Raw genomic sequence first — 22734 nt, 5'->3', positions numbered from 1 at the left:
GGGGTTAGGTACCACCTGTATAGTAATTTACGGGAGGATTCCAAGTGATTTGTGCATTTAGATGCTTTAGAGCATAATTCAAGGGCCTCGTGCCACTGATCATCTGTGAAGTATTGGTGCAGTTTAGAGATGAGCGAGCACTAAAATGCTCGGGTACTCGTTATTCGAGACGAACTTTTCCCGATGCTCGAGTGCTCGTTTCGAGTAACGAGCCCCATTGAAGTCAATGGGAGACTCAAGCATTTTTCAAGGGGACCAAGGCTCTGCACAGGGAAGCTTGGCCAAACACCTGGGAACCTCAGAAAAGGATGGAAACACCACGGAAATGGACAGGAAACAGCAGGGGCAGCATGCATGGATGCCTCTGAGGCTGCTTAAATGCACCATTATGCCAAAATTATGGGCAACAGCATGGCCATGACAGAGTGACAGAATGAAGCTAGATAGCATCTAAAACATCCAATAATTGACCCTGACACTATAGGGGACGGCATGCAGAGGCAGCGGCAGCAGCGGAAGGCTAGAGAGTGGCATGGCGACATACCCTAAATGGACTCAGGCTTCAAACCAATGGGTAGCAGAGAGGAACCAAAGGAGGTGAGCAAGAAGCGCTCAAATAATATCGGTACATGATAAAAGTTTGCCAGTATATTTTGTGGATTACACAGCAGGGTGGCGACAAAGTTAACATGGAAGCCATGAAAACAATCCAAAATTCTGCCTGACACAGCTCGTTTGATAAGGGGACGATGTATGGAGGCAGTAAACTAGTACCCTGTTTCCCCGAAAATAAGACAGTGTCTTATATTAATTTTTGCTCCTAAAGAGGCACTAGGTCTTATTTTCAGGGGAGGTCTTATTTTTCCATGAACAAGAATTTACATTAACAAAAAATCTACTTCTCTACCATCCTTATGACTCTCCAAACTCTGAATTTCATGCTGTATTTCTTGGACTCCATTTCTATTAGAATCATTGGCCCCAATCTCTCATGTTTAGTAAAAGCACTTCCCATAAATGACGCCTTCTTATCCTGGAAGCTGTTGGTATCACATTTGCAGCACAACAGCCGGGGATTTACTTCCATGAATTTTTCCCCATGTCACAACCTTCTGCAGCATATAAATGACCTACTAATACTAATGTATGGCATGGGGGGAGCTGCTGCAATGACTGCCGCTAGGTCTTATTTTCAGGGGAGGCCTTATATTTCTAAGCCCGAACAAAATTGTACTAGGTCTTATTTTCGGGGGATGTCTTATTTTAGGGGAAACAGGGTAGTAGATTAAAGGTGCTGCAGTTAAAACTATGTTAGTTGTTTCTTGGCATGGAGCTGGCGCTCCGCTGCCAGGCGAGCTTTCGCCAATCCAAGCCCCTGTCTCTAGGCTACTCCCCAAACAGCACTTCTAAGAACCTTTCGGATAAGATCAAGTGTAGTAGCGTTCTTATAAGTTTGGGATATGGCGGGTGAGGGGAATGTAAACATCTGCGCAAGAAGCGCTGAAATAATATCCGTAAATGAAGAAAGTTTTCCAGTATATTTTGTGGCTTACACAGCAGGGTGGCGACAAAGTTAACAAGTTTGATGTGGAATGCCCTGCAATAGCTCTTGGGCGATGTGCCTTTTATCACCTAGGCTCAGCAGTTTGAGCACCGCCTGCTGTCGCTTAGCGACGGCACTGCTGCTGTGCCTAGAGCTACCGACTGATGGCGCCATGCCCACGGATGGTAATTCGGAGGAGGAGGAGGTGGAGGAGGGGTGGGAGGATTTGGAGGTATAGTAGGCCTTTGAGACCTGGACCGAGGTAGGCCCCGCAATCCTCTGCGTCGGCAGTATATGACCAGCCCCAGGGTCAGACTCGGTCCCAGCCTGCACCAAGTTAAGTGTAGTAGCGTTCTTATAAGTATGGGATATGGCGGGTGAGGGGAATGTAAACAGATGCGCAAGAAGCGCTGAAATAATATCCGTAAATGGTAAAAGTTTGCCAGTATATTTTGTGGATTACACAGCAGGGTGGCGACAAAGTTAACAAGTTTGTTGTGGAAGCCATGAAAACAACCCAAAATTCTGCCTGACACAGCACGTTTGATAAGGCGGCCATGTATGGAGGCAGTGAACTAGTAGTAGATTAAAGGTGCTGCAGTTAAAACTATGTTAGTTGGTTCTTGGCATGGAGCTGCCGCTCCGCTGCCAGGCGAGCTTTCGCCAATCCAAGCCCCTGTCTCTAGGCTACTCCCCAAACAGCACTTCTAAGAACCTTTTGTATAAGATCAAGTGTAGTAGCGTTCTTATAAGTTTAGGATATGGCGGGTGAGGGGAATGTAAACAGATGCGCAAGAAGCGCTGAAATAATATCCGTAAATGGTAAAAGTTTGCCAGTATATTTTGTGGATTACACAGCAGGGTGGCGACAAAGTTAACAAGTTTGTTGTGGAAGCCATGAAAACAACCCAAAATTCTGCCTGACACAGCACGTTTGATAAGGCGGCCATGTATGGAGGCAGTGAACTAGTAGTAGATTAAAGGTGCTGCAGTTAAAACTATGTTAGTTGGTTCTTGGCATGGAGCTGCCGCTCCGCTGCCAGGCGAGCTTTCGCCAATCCAAGCCCCTGTCTCTAGGCTACTCCCCAAACAGCACTTCTAAGAACCTTTTGTATAAGATCAAGTGTAGTAGCGTTCTTATAAGTTTAGGATATGGCAGGTGAGGGGAATGTAAACAGATGCGCAAGAAGCGCTGAAATAATATCCGTAAATGGTAAAAGTTTGCCAGTATATTTTGTGGATTACACAGCAGGGTGGCGACAAAGTTAACAAGTTTGTTGTGGAAGCCATGAAAACAACCCAAAATTCTGCCTGACACAGCACGTTTGATAAGGTGGCCATGTATGGAGGCAGTGAACTAGTAGTAGATTAAAGGTGCTGCAGTTAAAACTATGTTAGTTGGTTCTTGGCATGGAGCTGCCGCTCCGCTGCCAGGCGAGCTTTCGCCAATCCAAGCCCCTGTCTCTAGGCTACTCCCCAAACAGCACTTCTAAGAACCTTTTGTATAAGATCAAGTGTAGTAGCGTTCTTATAAGTTTAGGATATGGCGGGTGAGGGGAATGTAAACAGATGCGCAAGAAGCGCTGAAATAATATCCGTAAATGGTAAAAGTTTGCCAGTATATTTTGTGGATTACACAGCAGGGTGGCGACAAAGTTAACAAGTTTGTTGTGGAAGCAATGAAAACAACCCAAAATTCTGCCTGACACAGCACGTTTGATAAGGCGGCCATGTATGGAGGCAGTGAACTAGTAGTAGATTAAAGGTGCTGCAGTTAAAACTATGTTAGTTGGTTCTTGGCATGGAGCTGCCGCTCCGCTGCCAGGCGAGCTTTCGCCAATCCAAGCCCCTGTCTCTAGGCTACTCCCCAAACAGCACTTCTAAGAACCTTTTGTATAAGATCAAGTGTAGTAGCGTTCTTATAAGTTTAGGATATGGCAGGTGAGGGGAATGTAAACAGATGCGCAAGAAGCGCTGAAATAATATCCGTAAATGGTAAAAGTTTGCCAGTATATTTTGTGGATTACACAGCAGGGTGGCGACAAAGTTAACAAGTTTGTTGTGGAAGCCATGAAAACAACCCAAAATTCTGCCTGACACAGCACGTTTGATAAGGTGGCCATGTATGGAGGCAGTGAACTAGTAGTAGATTAAAGGTGCTGCAGTTAAAACTATGTTAGTTGGTTCTTGGCATGGAGCTGCCGCTCCGCTGCCAGGCGAGCTTTCGCCAATCCAAGCCCCTGTCTCTAGGCTACTCCCCAAACAGCACTTCTAAGAACCTTTTGTATAAGATCAAGTGTAGTAGCGTTCTTATAAGTTTAGGATATGGCGGGTGAGGGGAATGTAAACAGATGCGCAAGAAGCGCTGAAATAATATCCGTAAATGGTAAAAGTTTGCCAGTATATTTTGTGGATTACACAGCAGGGTGGCGACAAAGTTAACAAGTTTGTTGTGGAAGCCATGAAAACAACCCAAAATTCTGCCTGACACAGCACGTTTGATAAGGCGGCCATGTATGGAGGCAGTGAACTAGTAGTAGATTAAAGGTGCTGCAGTTAAAACTATGTTAGTTGGTTCTTGGCATGGAGCTGCCGCTCCGCTGCCAGGCGAGCTTTCGCCAATCCAAGCCCCTGTCTCTAGGCTACTCCCCAAACAGCACTTCTAAGAACCTTTTGTATAAGATCAAGTGTAGTAGCGTTCTTATAAGTTTAGGATATGGCAGGTGAGGGGAATGTAAACAGATGCGCAAGAAGCGCTGAAATAATATCCGTAAATGGTAAAAGTTTGCCAGTATATTTTGTGGATTACACAGCAGGGTGGCGACAAAGTTAACAAGTTTGTTGTGGAAGCCATGAAAACAACCCAAAATTCTGCCTGACACAGCACGTTTGATAAGGTGGCCATGTATGGAGGCAGTGAACTAGTAGTAGATTAAAGGTGCTGCAGTTAAAACTATATTAGTTGGTTCTTGGCATGGAGCTGCCGCTCCGCTGCCAGGCGAGCTTTCGCCAATCCAAGCCCCTGTCTCTAGGCTACTCCCCAAACAGCACTTCTAAGAACCTTTTGTATAAGATCAAGTGTAGTAGCGTTCTTATAAGTTTAGGATATGGCGGGTGAGGGGAATGTAAACAGATGCGCAAGAAGCGCTGAAATAATATCCGTAAATGGTAAAAGTTTGCCAGTGTATTTTGTGGATAACACAGCAGGGTGGCGACAAAGTTAACAACTTTGATGTGGAATCCATGAAAACAACCCAAATTTCGGCCTGACAAACCTCGTTTGATAAAGGGACGATGTATGGAGGCAGCTATATGGACGACTTTTGGAGGTAGCAATGGAGACAACGTGTGGAGGCTGCTATGGAGACAATTCAATTTGGATAGTGCCTGTATGTGGCAGTCCAAAAAATTTTTCAAACCAGAGGAGCAGGTAGGTGGCCCTCCAGAAAAATGGAATAGATTGAGTGCCTGTATGTGGCAGTCCAAAAAAGTTTTAAACCAGAGGAGCAGGTAGGTGGCCCTCCAGAAAAATGGAATAGATTGAGTGCCTGTATGTGGCAGTCCAAAAAAGTTTTTAAACCAGAGGAGCAGGTAGGTGGCCCTCCAGAAAAATGGAATAGATTGAGTGCCTGTATGTGGCAGTCCAAAAAAGTTTTTAAACAAGAGGAGCAGGTAGGTGGCCCTCCAGAAAAATGGAATAGATTGAGTGCCTGTATGTGGCAGTCCAAAAAAGTTTTTAAACCAGAGGAGCAGGTAGGTGGCCCTCCAGAAAAATGGAATAGATTGAGTGCCTGTATGTGGCAGTCCAAAAAAGTTTTTAAACCAGAGGAGCAGGTAGGTGGCCCTCCAGAAAATTGAATAGATTGAGAGCCTGTATGTGGCAGTCCAAAAAAGTTTTCAAACCAGAGGAGCAGGTAGGTGGCCCTCCAGAAAAATGGAATAGATTGAGTGCTTGTATGTGGCAGTCCAAAAAATTTTTCAAACCAGAGGAGCAGGTAGGTGGAGCTCCAGAAAAATTGAATAGATTGAGTGCCTGTATGTGGCACTCCCAAAAATTGTTTAAAACAGAGGACCGGGTCGGTGGCCCTCCAGAAAAATTAAATGCATAAAGTACTATAGGTAGACCCAGTGGGCCCTGTCAAAAAATAGCCAGTTTCCTCTGCTTTACTGTACAAAGAGCAGGAGAAGGAGGAAAATGAGGAGGAGGAGGAGGAGTGGATAAATTATTCAGGTTGAGCTTCCTTCACCTGCTGGAGATTGGAAATTAGGAGAAATCCATGCTTTATTCATCTTGATAAGCGTCAGCCTGTCAGCGCTGTCAGTCGACAGGCGTGTACGCTTATCGGTGATGATGCCACCAGCTGCACTGAAAACCCGCTCGGACAAGACGCTAGCGGCAGGGCAGGCAAAAACCTCCAAGGCGTACAGCGCCAGTTCGTGCCACATGTCCAGCTTTGAAACCCAGTAGTTGTAGGGAGCTGTGTGATCATTTAGGACGATGGTATGGTCAGCTACGTACTCCCTCACCATCTTTCTGTAAAGATCAGCCCTACTCTGCCGAGACTGGGGACAGGTGACAGTGTCTTGCTGGGGTGACATAAAGCTGGCAAAAGCCTTGTAAAGTGTACCCTTGCCAGTGCTGGACAAGCTGCCTGCTCGCCTACTCTCCCTCGCTACTTGTCCCGCAGAACTACGCACTCTGCCGCTAGCGCTGTCAGAAGGGAAATACTGTTTCAGCTTGTGCACCAGGGCCTGCTGGTATTCATGCATTCTCACACTCCTTTCCTCTCCAGGGATGAGAGTGGAAAGATTTTGCTTGTACCGTGGGTCCAGGAGAGTGAACACCCAGTAATCGGTGCTGGAATAAATTCTTTGAACGCGAGGGTCACGGGATAGGCAGCCTAGCATGAAATCTGCCATATGCGCCAGAGTACCAACGCGTAAGAATTCGCTCCCCTCACTGGCCTGACTGTCCATTTCCTCCTCCTCCAACTCCTCCAATTCCTCTTCTTCTGCCCATACACGCTCAACAGTGAAGGACTCAACAATGGTCCCCTCTTGTGTCTCGCCAACATTCTCCTCCTCTTCCTCCTCATCCTCCTCCACCTCCACCTCCTCCGATATGCGCTGAGAAACAGACCTAAGGGTGCTTTGGCTATCAACAAGGGAATCTTCTTCCCCCGTCTCTTGTGAGGAGCGCAAAGCTTCCGACTTCATGCTGACCAGAGAGTTTTTCAACAGGCCAAGCAGCGGGATGGTGAGGCTGATGATGGCGGCATCGCCACTGACCATCTGTGTTGACTCCTCAAAGTTACTCAGCACCTGACAGATATCAGACATCCACGTCCACTCCTCATTGTAGACTTGAGGAAGCTGACTGACCTGACTACCAGTTCTGGTGGAAGTTGACATCTGGCAGTCTACAATCGCTCGGCGCTGCTTGTAAACTCTGGATAACATGGTCAGTGTTGAATTCCACCTCGTGGGCACGTCGCACAACAGTCGGTGAGCGGGCAGTTGGAGGCGGCGCTGCGCTGCCCTGAGAGTGGCAGTATCTGTGCTGGACTTCCTGAAATGCGCACAGATGCGTCGCACCTTCGTGAGCAAATCAGACAGATTGGGGTATGTCTTGAGGAAACGCTGAACTATCAGATTTAACACATGGGCCAGGCATGGCACATGTGTCAGTCTGCCGAGTTGCAGAGCCGCCACCAGGTTACGGCCGTTGTCACACACAACCATGCCTGGCTTCAGGTTCAGCGGTGCCAGCCACAGATCAGTCTGCGCCGTGATGCCCTGTAATAGTTCTTGGGCGGTGTGCCTTTTATCGCCTAGGCTCAGCAGTTTCAGCACCGCCTGCTGTCGCTTAGCGACGGCACTGCTGCTGTGCCTAGAGCTACCGACTGATGGCGCCATGCCCACGGATGGTCGTTCGGAGGAGGAGGTGGAGGAGGGGTGGGAGGAGGAGGAGGCATAGTAGGCCTGAAACACCTGGACCGAGGTGCCGTCAGCGATATATAGTGGCCCTGCCCGGCAGCACTCGTCCACGTGTCCGTGGTCAGGTGGACCTTGTCAGAAACGGCGTTGGTCAGGGCACGGATTATGTTGTCTGACACGTGCTGGTGCAGGGCTGGGACGGCACATCGGGAAAAGTAGTGGCGGCTGGGGACCGAATACCGAGGGGCGGCCGCCGCCATGAGGCTGCGAAAGGCCTCGGTCTCTAGTAGCCTATAGGGCAGCATCTCCAGGCTTAGCAATCTGGAGATGTGCACATTAAGGGCTTGGGCGTGCGGGTGGGTTGCACTATATTTGCGTTTCCGCTCCAGCGTCTGGGGTATGGAGAGCTGAACGCTGGTGGATGCTGTGGAGGATCGTGGAGGCGACGATGGGGTTTTTGTGGCAGGGTCCTGGGCAGGGGGCTGACTATCAGCTGACACAGGGGAAGGAGCAGTGGTGTGCACGGCCGGAGGTGAACGCGCTTGTTGCCACTGAGTGGGGTGTTTAGCATTCATATGCCTGCGCATACTGGTGGTAGTTAAGCTAGTAGTGGTGGAACCCCTGCTGATCCTGGTTTGGCAAATGTGGCACACCACAGTCCGTCGGTCATCCGGTGTTTCCTTAAAGAACCTCCAGACTTCTGAAAATCTAGCCCTCGCCGCAGGAGCCCTCGCCACGGGAGCTTCACTAGTTGACACATTTGGCGCTGATGCACCAGCTCTGGCCCTGCCTCTCCGTCTAGCCCCACCACTGCCTCTTCCAACCTGTTCTGGTCGAGGACTCTCCTCCGTCTCAGAAGCACTGTGTTCACCCGGCCTCTCAACCCAGCTTGGGTCTGTCACCTCATCATCCTCCGATCCCTCAGTCTGCTCCCCCCTCGGACTTCCTGCCCTGACAACAACTTCCCCACTGTCTGACAACCGTGTCTCCTCATCGTCGGACACCTCTTTACACACTTCTTCCAGTACGTCAACAAGGTCATCATCACCCACAGACTGCGACTGGTGGAAAACCTGGGCATCGGAAAATTGCTCATCAGCAACCGGACAAGTGGTTTGTGACTGTGGGAATGGTCCAGAAAACAGTTCCTCAGAGTATGCTGGTTCAAATGGCAAATTTTGCTGGGAGGGGGCAGACTGAGGGGGAGGAGGCTGAGGTGCAGGAGCTGGAGGAGTGCCGATTTCGGTGACATGGGTGGACTGCGTGGAAGACTGACTGGTGGACAAATTGCTCGAAGCATTGTCGGCAATCCACGACATCACCTGTTCGCACTGTTCTGGCCTCAACAGTGCTCTACCACGAGTCCCAGTAACTTCAGACATGAACCTAGGGAGTGTAGCTCTGCGGCGTTCCCCTGCTCCCTCATAAGCAGGTGGTGTCTCACCCCGCCCAGGACCACGGCCTCTGACCCCTGCAGTAGTTGGACGCCCACGTCCCCGCCCTCGTCCTCTACCCCTAGCCCTCGGGTTAAACATTTTGAAAATGAGAGTTATAACTTGAATTTTTTTTTAACTTTTTTTTTTTTTTTGTTTTTTTTTGTGTTTTTTAGTTTATAAAACCAAACGATGCTATCCTATTGCTATGGCTATTTTATAGCCAAGTATGAAAGCACACTGCTATGCCAGATGAGATGACGCTGAGTTATGAAAAAAATAAACGTAAAATAAAAAAGGAAATGGCAGACTGTGCCTAATTGAAATACAACCCCGGCCCCTAATAAATTTTCCCACTTCGGTCTTTGCGATGGATATGTGCGTCACTAAGCGCAAAACACAGTGGTCGCAAGTCTGACTCCAAATTGCTCACAATTTGCTAGTAGATGCACTGCAACAACTACAGCCACCAGCAGATCAACCAGAAATCAAATATATATAACGGTACTGTAGGCGTAATTAAGCCGTTTGTATTCTCCTATGGCTATTTTCTAGCCAAGTATTACAGCACACTGCTATGCTAGATGAGATGACGCTGAGTTATGAAAAAAATAAACGTAAAATAAAAAAGGAAATGGCAGACTGTGCCTAATTGAAATACAACCCCGGCCCCTAATAAATTTTCCCACTTCGGTCTTTGCGATGGATATGTGCGTCACTAAGCGCAAAACACAGTGGTCGCAAGTCTGACTCCAAATTGCTGACAATTTGCTAGTAGATGCACTGCAACAACTACAGCCACCAGCAGATCAACCAGAAATCAAATATATATAACGGTACTGTAGGCGTAATTAAGCCGTTTGTATTATCCTATGGCTATTTTCTAGCCAAGTATTACAGCACACTGCTATGCCAGATGAGATGACGCTGAGTTATGAAAAAAATAAACGTAAAATAAAAAAGGAAATGGCAGACTGTGCCTAATTGAAATACAACCCCGGCCCCTAATAAATTTTCCCACTTCGTTCTTTGCGATGGATATGTGCGTCACTAAGCGCAAAACACAGTGGTCGCAAGTCTGACTCCAAATTGCTGACAATTTGCTAGTAGATGCACTGCAACAACTAGAGCCACCAGCAGATCAACCAGAAATCAAATATATATAACGGTACTGTAGGCGTAATTAAGCCGTTTGTATTATCCTATGGCTATTTTCTAGCCAAGTATTACAGCACACTGCTATGCCAGATGAGATGACGCTGAGTTATGAAAAAAATAAACGTAAAATAAAAAAGGAAATGGCAGACTGTGCCTAATTGAAATACAACCCCGGCCCCTAATAAATTTTCCCACTTCGGTCTTTGCGATGGATATGTGCGTCACTAAGCGCAAAACACAGTGGTCGCAAGTCTGACTCCAAATTGCTGACAATTTGCTAGTAGATGCACTGCAACAACTACAGCCACCAGCAGATCAACCAGATATCAAATATATATAACGGTACTGTAGGCGTAATTAAGCCGTTTGTATTATCCTATGGCTATTTTCTAGCCAAGTATTACAGCACACTGCTATGCCAGATGAGATGACGCTGAGTTATGAAAAAAATAAACGTAAAATAAAAAAGGAAATGGCAGACTGTGCCTAATTGAAATACAACCCCGGCCCCTAATAAATTTTCCCACTTCGGTCTTTGCGATGGATATGTGCGTCACTAAGCGCAAAACACAGTGGTCGCAAGTCTGACTCCAAATTGCTGACAATTTGCTAGTAGATGCACTGCAACAACTACAGCCACCAGCAGATCAACCAGAAATCAAATATATATAACGGTACTGTAGGCGTAATTAAGCCGTTTGTATTCTCCTATGGCTATTTTCTAGCCAAGTATTACAGCACACTGCTATGCCAGATGAGATGACGCTGAGTTATGAAAAAAATAAATGAAAAATAAAAAAGGAAATGGCAGACTGTGCCTAATTGAAATACAACCCCGGCCCCTAATAAATTTTCCCACTTCGGTCTTTGCGATGGATATGTGCGTCACTAAGCGCAAAACACAGTGGTCGCAAGTCTGACTCCAAATTGCTGACAATTTGCTAGTAGATGCACTGCAACAACTACAGCCACCAGCAGATCAACCAGAAATCAAATATATATAACGGTACTGTAGGCGTAATTAAGCCGTTTGTATTATCCTATGGCTATTTTCTAGCCAAGTATTACAGCACACTGCTATGCCAGATGAGATGACGCTGAGTTATGAAAAAAATAAACGTAAAATAAAAAAGGAAATGGCAGACTGTGCCTAATTGAAATACAACCCCGGCCCCTAATAAATTTTCCCACTTCGTTCTTTGCGATGGATATGTGCGTCACTAAGCGCAAAACACAGTGGTCGCAAGTCTGACTCCAAATTGCTGACAATTTGCTAGTAGATGCACTGCAACAACTAGAGCCACCAGCAGATCAACCAGAAATCAAATATATATAACGGTACTGTAGGCGTAATTAAGCCGTTTGTATTATCCTATGGCTATTTTCTAGCCAAGTATTACAGCACACTGCTATGCCAGATGAGATGACGCTGAGTTATGAAAAAAATAAACGTAAAATAAAAAAGGAAATGGCAGACTGTGCCTAATTGAAATACAACCCCGGCCCCTAATAAATTTTCCCACTTCGGTCTTTGCGATGGATATGTGCGTCACTAAGCGCAAAACACAGTGGTCGCAAGTCTGACTCCAAATTGCTGACAATTTGCTAGTAGATGCACTGCAACAACTACAGCCACCAGCAGATCAACCAGAAATCAAATATATATAACGGTACTGTAGGCGTAATTAAGCCGTTTGTATTATCCTATGGCTATTTTCTAGCCAAGTATTACAGCACACTGCTATGCCAGATGAGATGACGCTGAGTTATGAAAAAAATAAACGTAAAATAAAAAAGGAAATGGCAGACTGTGCCTAATTGAAATACAACCCCGGCCCCTAATAAATTTTCCCACTTCGGTCTTTGCGATGGATATGTGCGTCACTAAGCGCAAAACACAGTGGTCGCAAGTCTGACTCCAAATTGCTGACAATTTGCTAGTAGATGCACTGCAACAACTACAGCCACCAGCAGATCAACCAGAAATCAAATATATATAACGGTACTGTAGGCGTAATTAAGCCGTTTGTATTCTCCTATGGCTATTTTCTAGCCAAGTATTACAGCACACTGCTATGCCAGATGAGATGACGCTGAGTTATGAAAAAAATAAATGAAAAATAAAAAAGGAAATGGCAGACTGTGCCTAATTGAAATACAACCCCGGCCCCTAATAAATTTTCCCACTTCGGTCTTTGCGATGGATATGTGCGTCACTAAGCGCAAAACACAGTGGTCGCAAGTCTGACTCCAAATTGCTGACAATTTGCTAGTAGATGCACTGCAACAACTACAGCCACCAGCAGATCAACCAGAAATCAAATATATATAACGCTACTGTAGGCGTAATTAAGCCGTTTGTATTCTCCTATGGCTATTTTCTAGCCAAGTATTACAGCACACTACTATGCCAGATGAGATGACACTGAGTTATGAAAAAAATAAACGTAAAATAAAAAAGGAAATGGCAGACTGTGCCTAATTGAAATACAACCCCGGCCCCTAATAAATTTTCCCACTTCGGTCTTTGTGATGGATATGTGCGTCACTAAGCGCAAAACACAGTGGTCGCAAGTCTGACTCCAAATTGCTCACAATTTGCTAGTAGATGCACTGCAACAACTAGAGCCACCAGCAGATCAACCAGAAATCAAATATATATAACGCTACTGTAGGCGTAATTAAGCCTTTTGTATTCTCCTATGGCTATTTTCTAGCCAAGTATTACAGCACACTGCTATGCAAGATGAGATGACACTGAGTTATTAAAACAATAAACGTAAAATAAAAAGAAACTGGCAGACTGTGCCTAATTCTACTCAAACCCCTAATAAATTTTCCCACTTTGGTGTTTGAGGTGGATATGTGTGTCACTAAGAGCTAAACACAACGGTAGCAAGTCCCCCTGCTAATTCCTCACAATATGGTACTAGCTGCAAATAAAAAAAAAAAAAATTATAACGTTATTGTAGCCCTAAGAAGGGCTGTTGGGTTCTTTTAGAATCACTCCTGCCTAACAGTAAGCTAATAGAACACCCTAACGCTTTCCCTGACCAGCAGCAGCTCTCTCCCTAGCGGCATCCAGACAGAGAATGATCCGAGCAGCGCGGGCAGCGGCTAGTCTATCCCAGGGTCACCTGATCTGGCCAGCCAACCACTGCTATCTACGTGTAAGGGTACCACGTCATGCTGGGTGGAGTGCAGAGTCTCCTGGCTTGTGATTGGCTCTGTTTCTGGCCGCCAAAAAGCAAAACGGCGGGAGCTGCCATTTTCTCGAGCGGGCGAAATACTCGTCCGAGCAACGAGCAGTTACGAGTACACTAATGCTCGATCGAGCATCAAGCTCGGACGAGTATGTTCGCTCATCTCTAGTGCAGTTCCTTTTCCTATTTTTCTCTGGGTAGAAAGGAGCTGCCTGAAGGTGGTTTTATGATGGCAGAGTAAGCCAGTGGTTCTTTTATCCTTGGATAAGAAGAAGAGTGCATATTTAGATGGAGTTTGGTTACTAACCGGCCTGGCGCTATTAATGAAATGGCGGAGTTGCAAACATTTGAAGAAGTCTGAATTGGGCAGTGAATATTTACGTGCTATCTCGTCAAAGGGGAGAAGGATAGAATCTTTAAATAGGTCTTTCACCCTTACTATTCCCTTGCGTTCCCATTGCTCGCAATAGGTACGTTTTTTACATCGAGGGGCAGTATGTCAGGGCGGTTAAGTGTTGTTTTAAAGGTTTTAAATGCTGCCTTCATTGTTGGGGATAGCTCCGCGGGAGTAAATACTGAGAAGCGAGAAGCCCATAAGGATTCTTGAAGTGAAGAGGTTTTTGCAATATGCCTTTCAATATCTACCCATAATTTATCCCGGTCATCTAACCACCAATCTTTCAATTGATCCATTATGGCAGCATGATAGTATGCTTCCACTGATGGGCAGCCCAGCCCCCCTTCATTAACTGGCAGAATTAAGGTAGATAATGGGGTTCTTGCCTTCTGACCCTTCCATACAAATGAAGTTAAAGCTTTCTGTAGGAGTACAGGCGGTCCTCTACTTCAGAACACTCGACTTACAAACGACCCCTAGTTACAAACGGACCTTTGGATATTGGTAATTTATTGTACTTTAGTCCTAGGCTACAATGATCAGCTGTAACAGTTATCACAGGTTTCTGTAATGAAGCTTTAGTGTTAATATTGATTCTTATGACAACCCAACATTTTTAAAATCCAATTGTCACAGAGACCAAAAAAGTTCTGTCTGGGATTACAATGATAAAATATACAGTTCCGACTTACATACAAATTCAACTTAAGAACAAACCTACAGACCCTATCTTGTATGTAACCCGGGGACTGCCTGTATTAGATACGACTTTGGCCATATTATCGGGAGGTTACGGAAGAAATAAAGGATTTTATGCATTACCATAATTTTAAGGGCTGATATTCTTCCTACCCATGAAATAGGTAGTTTATCATATGCATGTAGGTCCTTGGTAATGTTTTGGTTGAGGCTATTAAAATTTGTGTTGGCGAGTTTACTAATGGGTGATGTAAGAGTGATACCTAGATATGAAATTGCTTCTTTGACCCATTTGAATGGGTATGACTCCATTAGCCTCTCCTTTGTGTTCCTTGGAATGTGAATCCCTAAAATTGAAGATTTGGAAGCATTAAGTTTATAATAGCTTAGGGTGCCAAATTTCTGTAGTAATGAATATACATTTGCTAAAGATGACTCTGGTTCTGTAAGGCATAAGACAACATCATCGGCGAATAGGCCAATGTGGTGTTCCTTATTGCCAATAGGCACTCCTTTTATCACTGGGTCCTTACGAACCGCCTGGGCTAGGGGTTCCATAACTAAGGCAAATATCACCGGAGAGAGAGGACACCCCTGCCTGGTGCCGTTTGTAATGTTGAAAGAGCAAGAAATAACCCCTGAATTATAAACTTGGGCTGAGGGGAGAATATATAGAGCCAGAATCGTCTCCAATATTGGGCCTACAATACCAAATCTCCGAAGGACCAGCCGTAAATACCCCCAGTGAACCCGGTCAAAAACCTTCTCCGCATCCAAAGTTAGGATCAGAGAAGGTGTTTGGCGCGACTCCAAGACTGAGATAATATTTCTGAATCTACGAGTGCCATCCACTGTCTGGCGACCTTTGATGAATCCTACCTGGTCCGGAGCAATTATTTTGGGTAAGACCTCAGCTAGTCGAGCAGCAAAATTTTTGCATACAATTTCAAATCGTCATTCAAAAGAGAAATGGGTCTGAAGTTGGCAGTGGTACCACTTGCATTTCCCGGTTTAAGTAAGGTAATAACTAAGGCCTGAAGCATTTCTGCTGGGATAAAGCCCGTGGACATGAAGTCATTGAACAATCTAGTCAGGTATGGGACCAGAATATTTTTGTGTAGTTTAAGGTAGTTGTTAGAATAACCATCTGGTCCGGGGGCTTTATTCCTCTTAAGAGATGCGATAGCCTTCTCCACTTCTTGGGATGAGAAGGGGACCGAGATGGATTCCAAAGTGGTTGAATCGATTTTTGGTAAATGAATAGTGTCTAAAAATGCTTGAATATTCACCATCTTGAGTTGAGTAGTAGTTTCATCCTCATGAAGATTATAAAGGGAGCTATAGTAATCTGCGAATGTATCTGCAATACCTTGTGGGTCCATAACTTTAACATTATTCTGGTTGATTATATAAGGAATGCGGGATTTAGATTCTCTATTTTGAAGGCACCTGGTTAATACAGCTCCTGGTTTGTTCCCTAACCAATAATGAGACAGTTTCAGTTATTGGAGAGCGAAATCATGCTTGTGTGCGTTCAGTAAATGAAGCTGGGATGTGATAGCTGCAATTTCTTTTGCCCTGTCTGAGGAAAAGTTCTGTTTATTTAGCCTATGCAGGGTAGCCAGGGATTCTAACAGAGAGTTTTCTTTAGCTGTGTGATCTTTTTTGGCATGTGACGCTTTTTTAATAAAGTGACCTCGGAGTGTAGCTTTGTGGGCACACCACAAAATTGGCACTGAGACTTTATTGTTATCATTAGTACTCTTCTAATGCTTGAGAAGTATCGGGGTGGTACTCAGCGTGGTGTAATACATAATTGTTAATCCGCCATACCGACTTAGGAACACAATTGTACTCTTCTCTAAGAACCAGGGTGATGGGAGCGTGGTCTGACCACGAGATTGTCCCTATGGAAACTTCCTCTACTAAGTCTAATAATTGTTTATTGATTAGAAAGTAATCTTCTCTAGTATAGATCTTATGAGAGTTAGAGAAGAAAGTGAAATCCCTTTCTGTTGTGTGGCGTATACGTCAAATATCAAATAGGCCTACTTGAATAGGGTACTAGCGTACGGGGTGGGCTCGTGGTGGGTGGTCCCTGAAGTTGAGTCCATAGACGGCCACAACACCTGGTTGAAGTCCCCTGTTAAAATTAAAGGACCATTGGAGACTTTGAAAATGTTTGCTAGCGCTTTGTTCAGTAAGCTATGTTTAGAGTTAGGTCCATATACTGAGACAATTGTATAAGGAGCATTGTTAATGGAACATGATAGAATAAGGTAACAACCCTTTGCGTCCGCTCTCATGTCATGTCATGTTGAACAAAGGATAAAGTATCCTTAAAGGCAATGGTGACTCCACACCTCTTGTCTGTCGCATGCGCATGGAAGATAAAAGGGAATTTGATTCTTTAGTCTATGGCTATCAACTTGGTTCAGCCTAGTTTCTTGTAGGCAAACAATATCAGCCTGGACCTTACGGGCTTCTCTCCAAACAGATGTTCTTTTGCAGGGTGAATTAAGCCCCTTAACATTAATAGATAAGATTTTAAACACCATTTAGATGGTTAAGATAAGAGGCATACTCACTCTATGACAAGAAGTGGGGTCCCCCCCGGACTAGAGCACCACACCATATGAAATACAACGGTCTCAAGCCACCAATGAAATGTACATTATAGGATTTGTCTGATCGGTAACGGGGGTAAACATTGAATAACATCAATGCCTGTGATAAGGCAACTATAACATAAAAACAGAAATAACACAAGAAGTGACTTGCCATACTGGGAACTGGCCTGTAAACGACCATGTAGGTGTCCTCCCGGTGGTAGTGGCAGGACGAGCACAGCCTACTGGGCTATGTTGAATAGTGGCTCAGCCCAATGGGCAAAGTAATGTAGTAATGTCTGCTAACTTAAATAGTGCGCTTCTTGTTGTTGTGCACTGTGGACCATTCTTCCGTGATTGTGGCAGGTGGATGACGCTTCCTAGCTGACATGGCGTTCTCTGCAACAGTCAAGTTACACTGCTTGCAAAGGTGAATCCCTTCCTCTGGGGTACCCGCTATGGATTTGGAGCCATTCCTGGATAAAATCAACTTCACTGGGAATCCCCAGCGGTATGGGAAGGGTATTCATGCAGCTTGAGAAAGCTCTTCTTCTCGCCAGTGTTGCCGCCGATAGGTCTGTGTATACGGATATGTCGGCAAAGCGAAACGGAAGACTCGGAGGGGACCTTGCTGCTATTGCAATCTTTTCTTTGATGTGTAAGTAGTGGATCCGAGCTATTACATCTCTTGGAGTTGTAGATGGAAGCTGTTTTGGCTTCGGGAGCCTATGTACTCTGTGTATAGTGAGGTCCAATTGGTTGGCATTGGGAATTAAGCAGTCCTCAATGAGATATTCTGTAAGTTTCTCCGGCTTAACACTCTCAGGAATACCCCTAAACCGCAGGTTATTCCTGCGTGAGCGATCTTCGATATGAGCAAGCTTTGCTTTCAGGGCATCCAACTCCTCCTCCATTGAAGTAGTCACATCCACAAATTCATTGTGGGCTGATGTCAATTCCGCCATTTTCGTTTCTATATGAGATGTGCGGTCTCCCAGTGAATTAACTTCTGACCTGAGAGTCTGTATAGAAAGATGGAGCTCCTTGGTGATGTTGGCTTGCAGAGCTACTAATAAAAGTTTCATAGATTGCATAGTTAAAGCTGCTTGATCTGAGACCCCTTCTAGAACAGGCTGGTTAGCAGGTCTGTGTGTAGCTGGGGTTTCCCACATACCTGCCTGGTGATGAGGCTTTTCTGCTAAGTCCAGCTGCGGGGTGGCGCATAGTGGCTGAGGAGTCCATCGTTAGCAGCGGCTCCGATAGCAGAAGATCCGCTTCGAGTTCCGGAGGAGGTGAAGGAGGCGGCTCACTGTCTAGCTTTGATGTACCTGCCGAGAGCACGCTGTCGGCACCATCTTGGATCGACTCGGCCGCTGAGAAGAACTTGGTGAGCTTCAGCGGACTTTTCTTTTTCCGCCCTTTAGCCATAACCTCTGCTGTCCCCAAGGTATAGGGAGTGTTCGGGTGAGAAATCTGTCCTCGAGCTGAATGCTGAGTGCCGCTGTTAACCACCGTGCAACAGAGCCAGAGCCTCACACGTCTGTCTCCATGCGCAGCAGGACACGCCCCCCCTGGAATATTTTATTAATATGGATAAAAATTTATGGTTATGGATCCTTATGGGTACTGTTTGGAAGACATCCAGTAGTTTAGGGACAATGAAAGACTTGAGTTAATGTTTCCTACCCCACCAAGACAATTATTTCTGCTAATTGACTTTTGATATTTTTCAAGAACATTGTGTAATTAAGATAATAATAAGCTTGGATCAGAGGGTAGTTGAATACCAAGATACTTGATACTAGTTTCGGGCCACTTAAAAGGGGAATTGGGTTCAAGTTTATTTGCAACTGATGGAGTGAGAGTGATATTTCCAATTTACTAAAGTTTATCTTAAAGTTGGGCAGCTCACCGGCATTTGTGACGAGGAGGACCAATGGTATTTGTTTACATTTTGCTATCTCAATTAGTCTAATCATCCTACAGCTGTTATTCTTTCCTTACCTGGCCTGCACAAACCCTGTCTGTTCCCCTCCATTTCTAGGAGGATCAACTTTAGTTGAAAAGCCATTGCCTTTGCCCACCATTTAAGGTCATTCTTTAGGAGGGATATTTCCATTCTTTTGGCATGATTTTATATGAGTCTCTTGTGCCTGCTTTCCCGCTCCCAAGACATACTTTTAAAGGTTAGTGAAGTTGGGTAGAAGAACCTGTTTGAATGTTTTATAATGTGTGATGGGTATGTCCTCTGGATGGGTGACAGGAGGGTGGTGGGTGACAGGATTTTAAGAATTCATCTAAATTATGCTGCCACATTTCTGTACAGAGATTCATAGCACCTATGACAGGCCTCAGCAATGCTTTCAGTAATGGTCACTGATCCTGACTTTTCATCTTGTGTCTGGTTGAAATGCGCTTTTTCCTTTTGTTTGTGCACCAACGCTGACATCATATGATTGCCTTTATCTCTGTGGGCATATTGCTTAAATCTTATTTTTGTTAAGGCTCTAAATGAGTAGGTATTTAACATATCCTTAAAGTGTAACTGTCATTCTGGGCAAAAAAAAATAAAAAACATAATTTTGCTCCAGGTGTCCCTGGGAATCTTTCCTCAAAGTATTTTGCCTCTCGGTCCTCATTTAGTACCTCTTTTGGCCCATAGTATCCATGGTTTCCAGCTCTCAAAAGAACAACAATCAGCAAGATGGAGGGACGGGACCTGCCTCCTGTCACCTCATCACAAGCACCAGTGACACCAGAGCTATCTATCTATCTATCTATCTCCTATCTAGATCCGGTAAAAAGGGAGCACTCCAAGGTACGTGGAAGGGGATGAATCTTTATTCCATCAGTGGTATGTTTCCGTGTAGTGACACACCTTTTTCATACTTTAAAAGATTTTCCTGCTATCTGTCTGTCTATCTATCAATATCTTATCTATATCATAGCTATCTATTTATCCTCTATCTATCTACCTATCTATCTATGTATATACCTAATTTTGTATTTATCTTACCACAAAAAAAGATAGAGCAGGCTCTATCTTTGGGCGTACGAACAACTGTGTGGGGCTATGTTCTATGGAGAGAGGAAGGGTGAGCAGCTCTCACCCCTCATTTTCTCCAGTAAGCTGAGGTGTGCTCGCCTTTTAGACTAACAAACAAGACATAAGAGGGAATAGACTGACAGGAATACTAGAAAGAGAAAACACAAATCTACCCCTATATTTAACAGATTTTAACAAAGCTATAGAGAATTTAAAAATATGTACATTATACGCGCCAGTGGTTTTTCTTGATAAGAATATTCTTCTTATGTTTATTGCTCAAAAAGGCCAATTTTTCTTTACAAATACTATTTATCAGCTAATCCCATTTAAGCAAACTTCTTTCACAAGTGAGATAAATTTTACACAGCCATTTATTGGCGTATTGCAACATACATAATAATTCTATAAATCATAGCAGTAATGCACTGTGCATTACACCTAGAGTTATTGGAATATGGATTTAAAGAATATCCCCATAAAATTCCTTAACATTACCACAACTGTAAATCATTCCAAATTATGTCTATCAAGAGGCTACAAATCATAAGTCTTTCCTGTTGTTTTATTATTTTTTATTTGCTGGAACCGTCACAGAGTAAATAGTTTAATATATATCATCAGAGAATCTAACTTAAATATTAGAAATCCCTTTATAGTGCGATGTGGGACATTGAACTGAAAGAGGCTGAGAAAGAGTTAACTGTTTTGCATTCTGCAGCTTTTTATGAAGATTAATATCCATAATAACATCTGGTGCCAGGTTTGTGATCATCTGCCTGACTCCTAATGTGTTTTTTGTGTTTATTCTCATGAATGAGTTTCTCGGCATTATCATAATGGATACCTTTGGAAGCCAGTGACTTATGCCTTAGAGAGATTCAACACCCGCAGTGTATTTGTACTGGGGCAGTATAACAGCAACATATCTTACGATTTCACCTGATTTTATGGGAATATTCCTAGTATACATTATATCATCATATACTCATTGCATAAACTCTTATACTTTGGTTGAGTTTGAAAACTGATGTAACTTTCCAACTTTTGTGAGCAGGGCCCTCATTCCTATTGTTTCATCTGATGTTATTTCTTTGTAATGTTATGTTTTATTTGCATATGTAAACTAAATAAAGATTTATTATTATTAGTTATAGGGAAGAATTATTAATACACTTGACCAGTAATGGCGAACATTTTATTGACCGAGTGCACAAATTACAACCAAAACTCACTTGTTTCAAAGTCAATTTAAGCAACAACTTATTGCTCCCTGCTCCATCACAGCTTTCAATTGCATCAGCATCCTAAGGAAAGTGGAAATAAAGTGTAGAAACTCAGTTTATCATTGGGTCGACTGAACAGTAAGAATTGCAGGCCCAGAGTAAAAGGTCCAATGGCAATCGAGCTCTACCAATATTGGGATAAAAGACCCACTGGTTTCCAAGGAGCATAACTTCTTTATTACAGCAAAGCAAACATAGGATCGGACACCAGCACACTACAGAGATGGTCCTTTTCTCACACACTATGCTTCTTCAACCTGTTAAGGGGCGGCGCGGTCTATTTAGCATATGGCATAATCGTCACCAAGTGGAGATGTGCTAATCGATTCTAATGATTCTAAATTCGTTTAGAATTTCAAGAAAAATTTGATTTGTTAATCTGAAGTTAACAGTGATTCGTGGGTTCGAATTTTGATTTTTATTTCTTTATTTCTTTATTTTTTTCCTTTATTAGCAAAATGGCAGGAAGCACAACGTGTTACATGGGGCAGAGAACTCTGGGAAGAAGAAAGGAACATGGCGGTACTGTTCCTCACTGAATGGGGGTAGTGTTCCTCACCTCAATTTATTTTGCCATCCTCTGGTGCTAATAACTTTTTTATACTTTGGTTTACGGAGCTGTGGGTGGTGTCATTTTTTGTGACTTTTGATGACTTTTTCGATGCTATCATCGACTGTACGACCTTTTGATCACTGTTTATTAAAATTTGTATATTTTTTCAAAATGAAAAAAAAGTACCATTTTCCGTTACGGAGTTAAAAGCAGTAAAAAAAGGTTATTATATTTTGATAGATCAGACATTTTTGGACGCGGCAATAGCTTCATGCATGTTTGGTGCTAGCACTGACCGCGGGTGTAACCGGTAAGCCTTTTCAATATGCCGCAAAGACTTACCGGCTATGAAAAGGGCTCAGCCCGTGAGTTCTCTCCATGCACCTGCACCCAGCATGCGACGTACCGTTAAGTAGCATGCCGTTATTCAATTCGATTTAGTTCGATTTTCTGTGAAAATTCGGTTAAACGGGTTGAATCTAATTTTTATAAATCTGCCCATCTCCATCACACATAAACAAATATACATTTGGGTCAATACCATCATAAAGATGTACTAAAAACATTTAGCCAATTGTTTGCATAACATTTCTTCATAATATTTCTTTTAGCCTAAAATTTTTTTCTTATATAAAGAACACATTTCTGTCATTTAACCTGAGTGTCCCTATTACATCAGTTTTAATAGTCCATATTAATCCATATAGTACATATCGCGATGTCCACCAGCAGAACCTATGGTAATCCAGCTCTGTCCACACCTTCTTGCTCCTCCAGTAGTTCCAGGAAGCCCAGGATATGTCACTTTAAAAAAACACTAAGCACTGCACTTCCTGGACTTCATCGGCCTGCAAGAGGGGACCTTAGGTC

General features: G+C 44.0%; 1 protein-coding gene across 1 annotated transcript in view; it reads right to left on the bottom strand.

The window, feature by feature from the left end:
• The window catches only part of LOC140117073 (olfactory receptor class A-like protein 1), a 52990-nt gene extending 38062 nt beyond the window's left edge, over positions 1-14928 (bottom strand). The window contains exon 1 of the mRNA XM_072133503.1: positions 14634-14928. Coding sequence (XP_071989604.1) covers positions 14634-14928 — 295 coding nt within the window. The remainder of the gene's footprint in view (positions 1-14633) is intronic.
• Positions 14929-22734: the final 7806 nt, after the last annotated feature.

This window comes from Engystomops pustulosus, chromosome 2, assembly GCF_040894005.1.
Source record: "Engystomops pustulosus chromosome 2, aEngPut4.maternal, whole genome shotgun sequence".
NCBI lineage: Eukaryota > Metazoa > Chordata > Amphibia > Anura > Leptodactylidae > Engystomops > Engystomops pustulosus.
The sequence above is the reverse complement of the archived record's forward strand: the minus strand, read 5'-3'. Positions and strand labels throughout refer to the sequence as shown.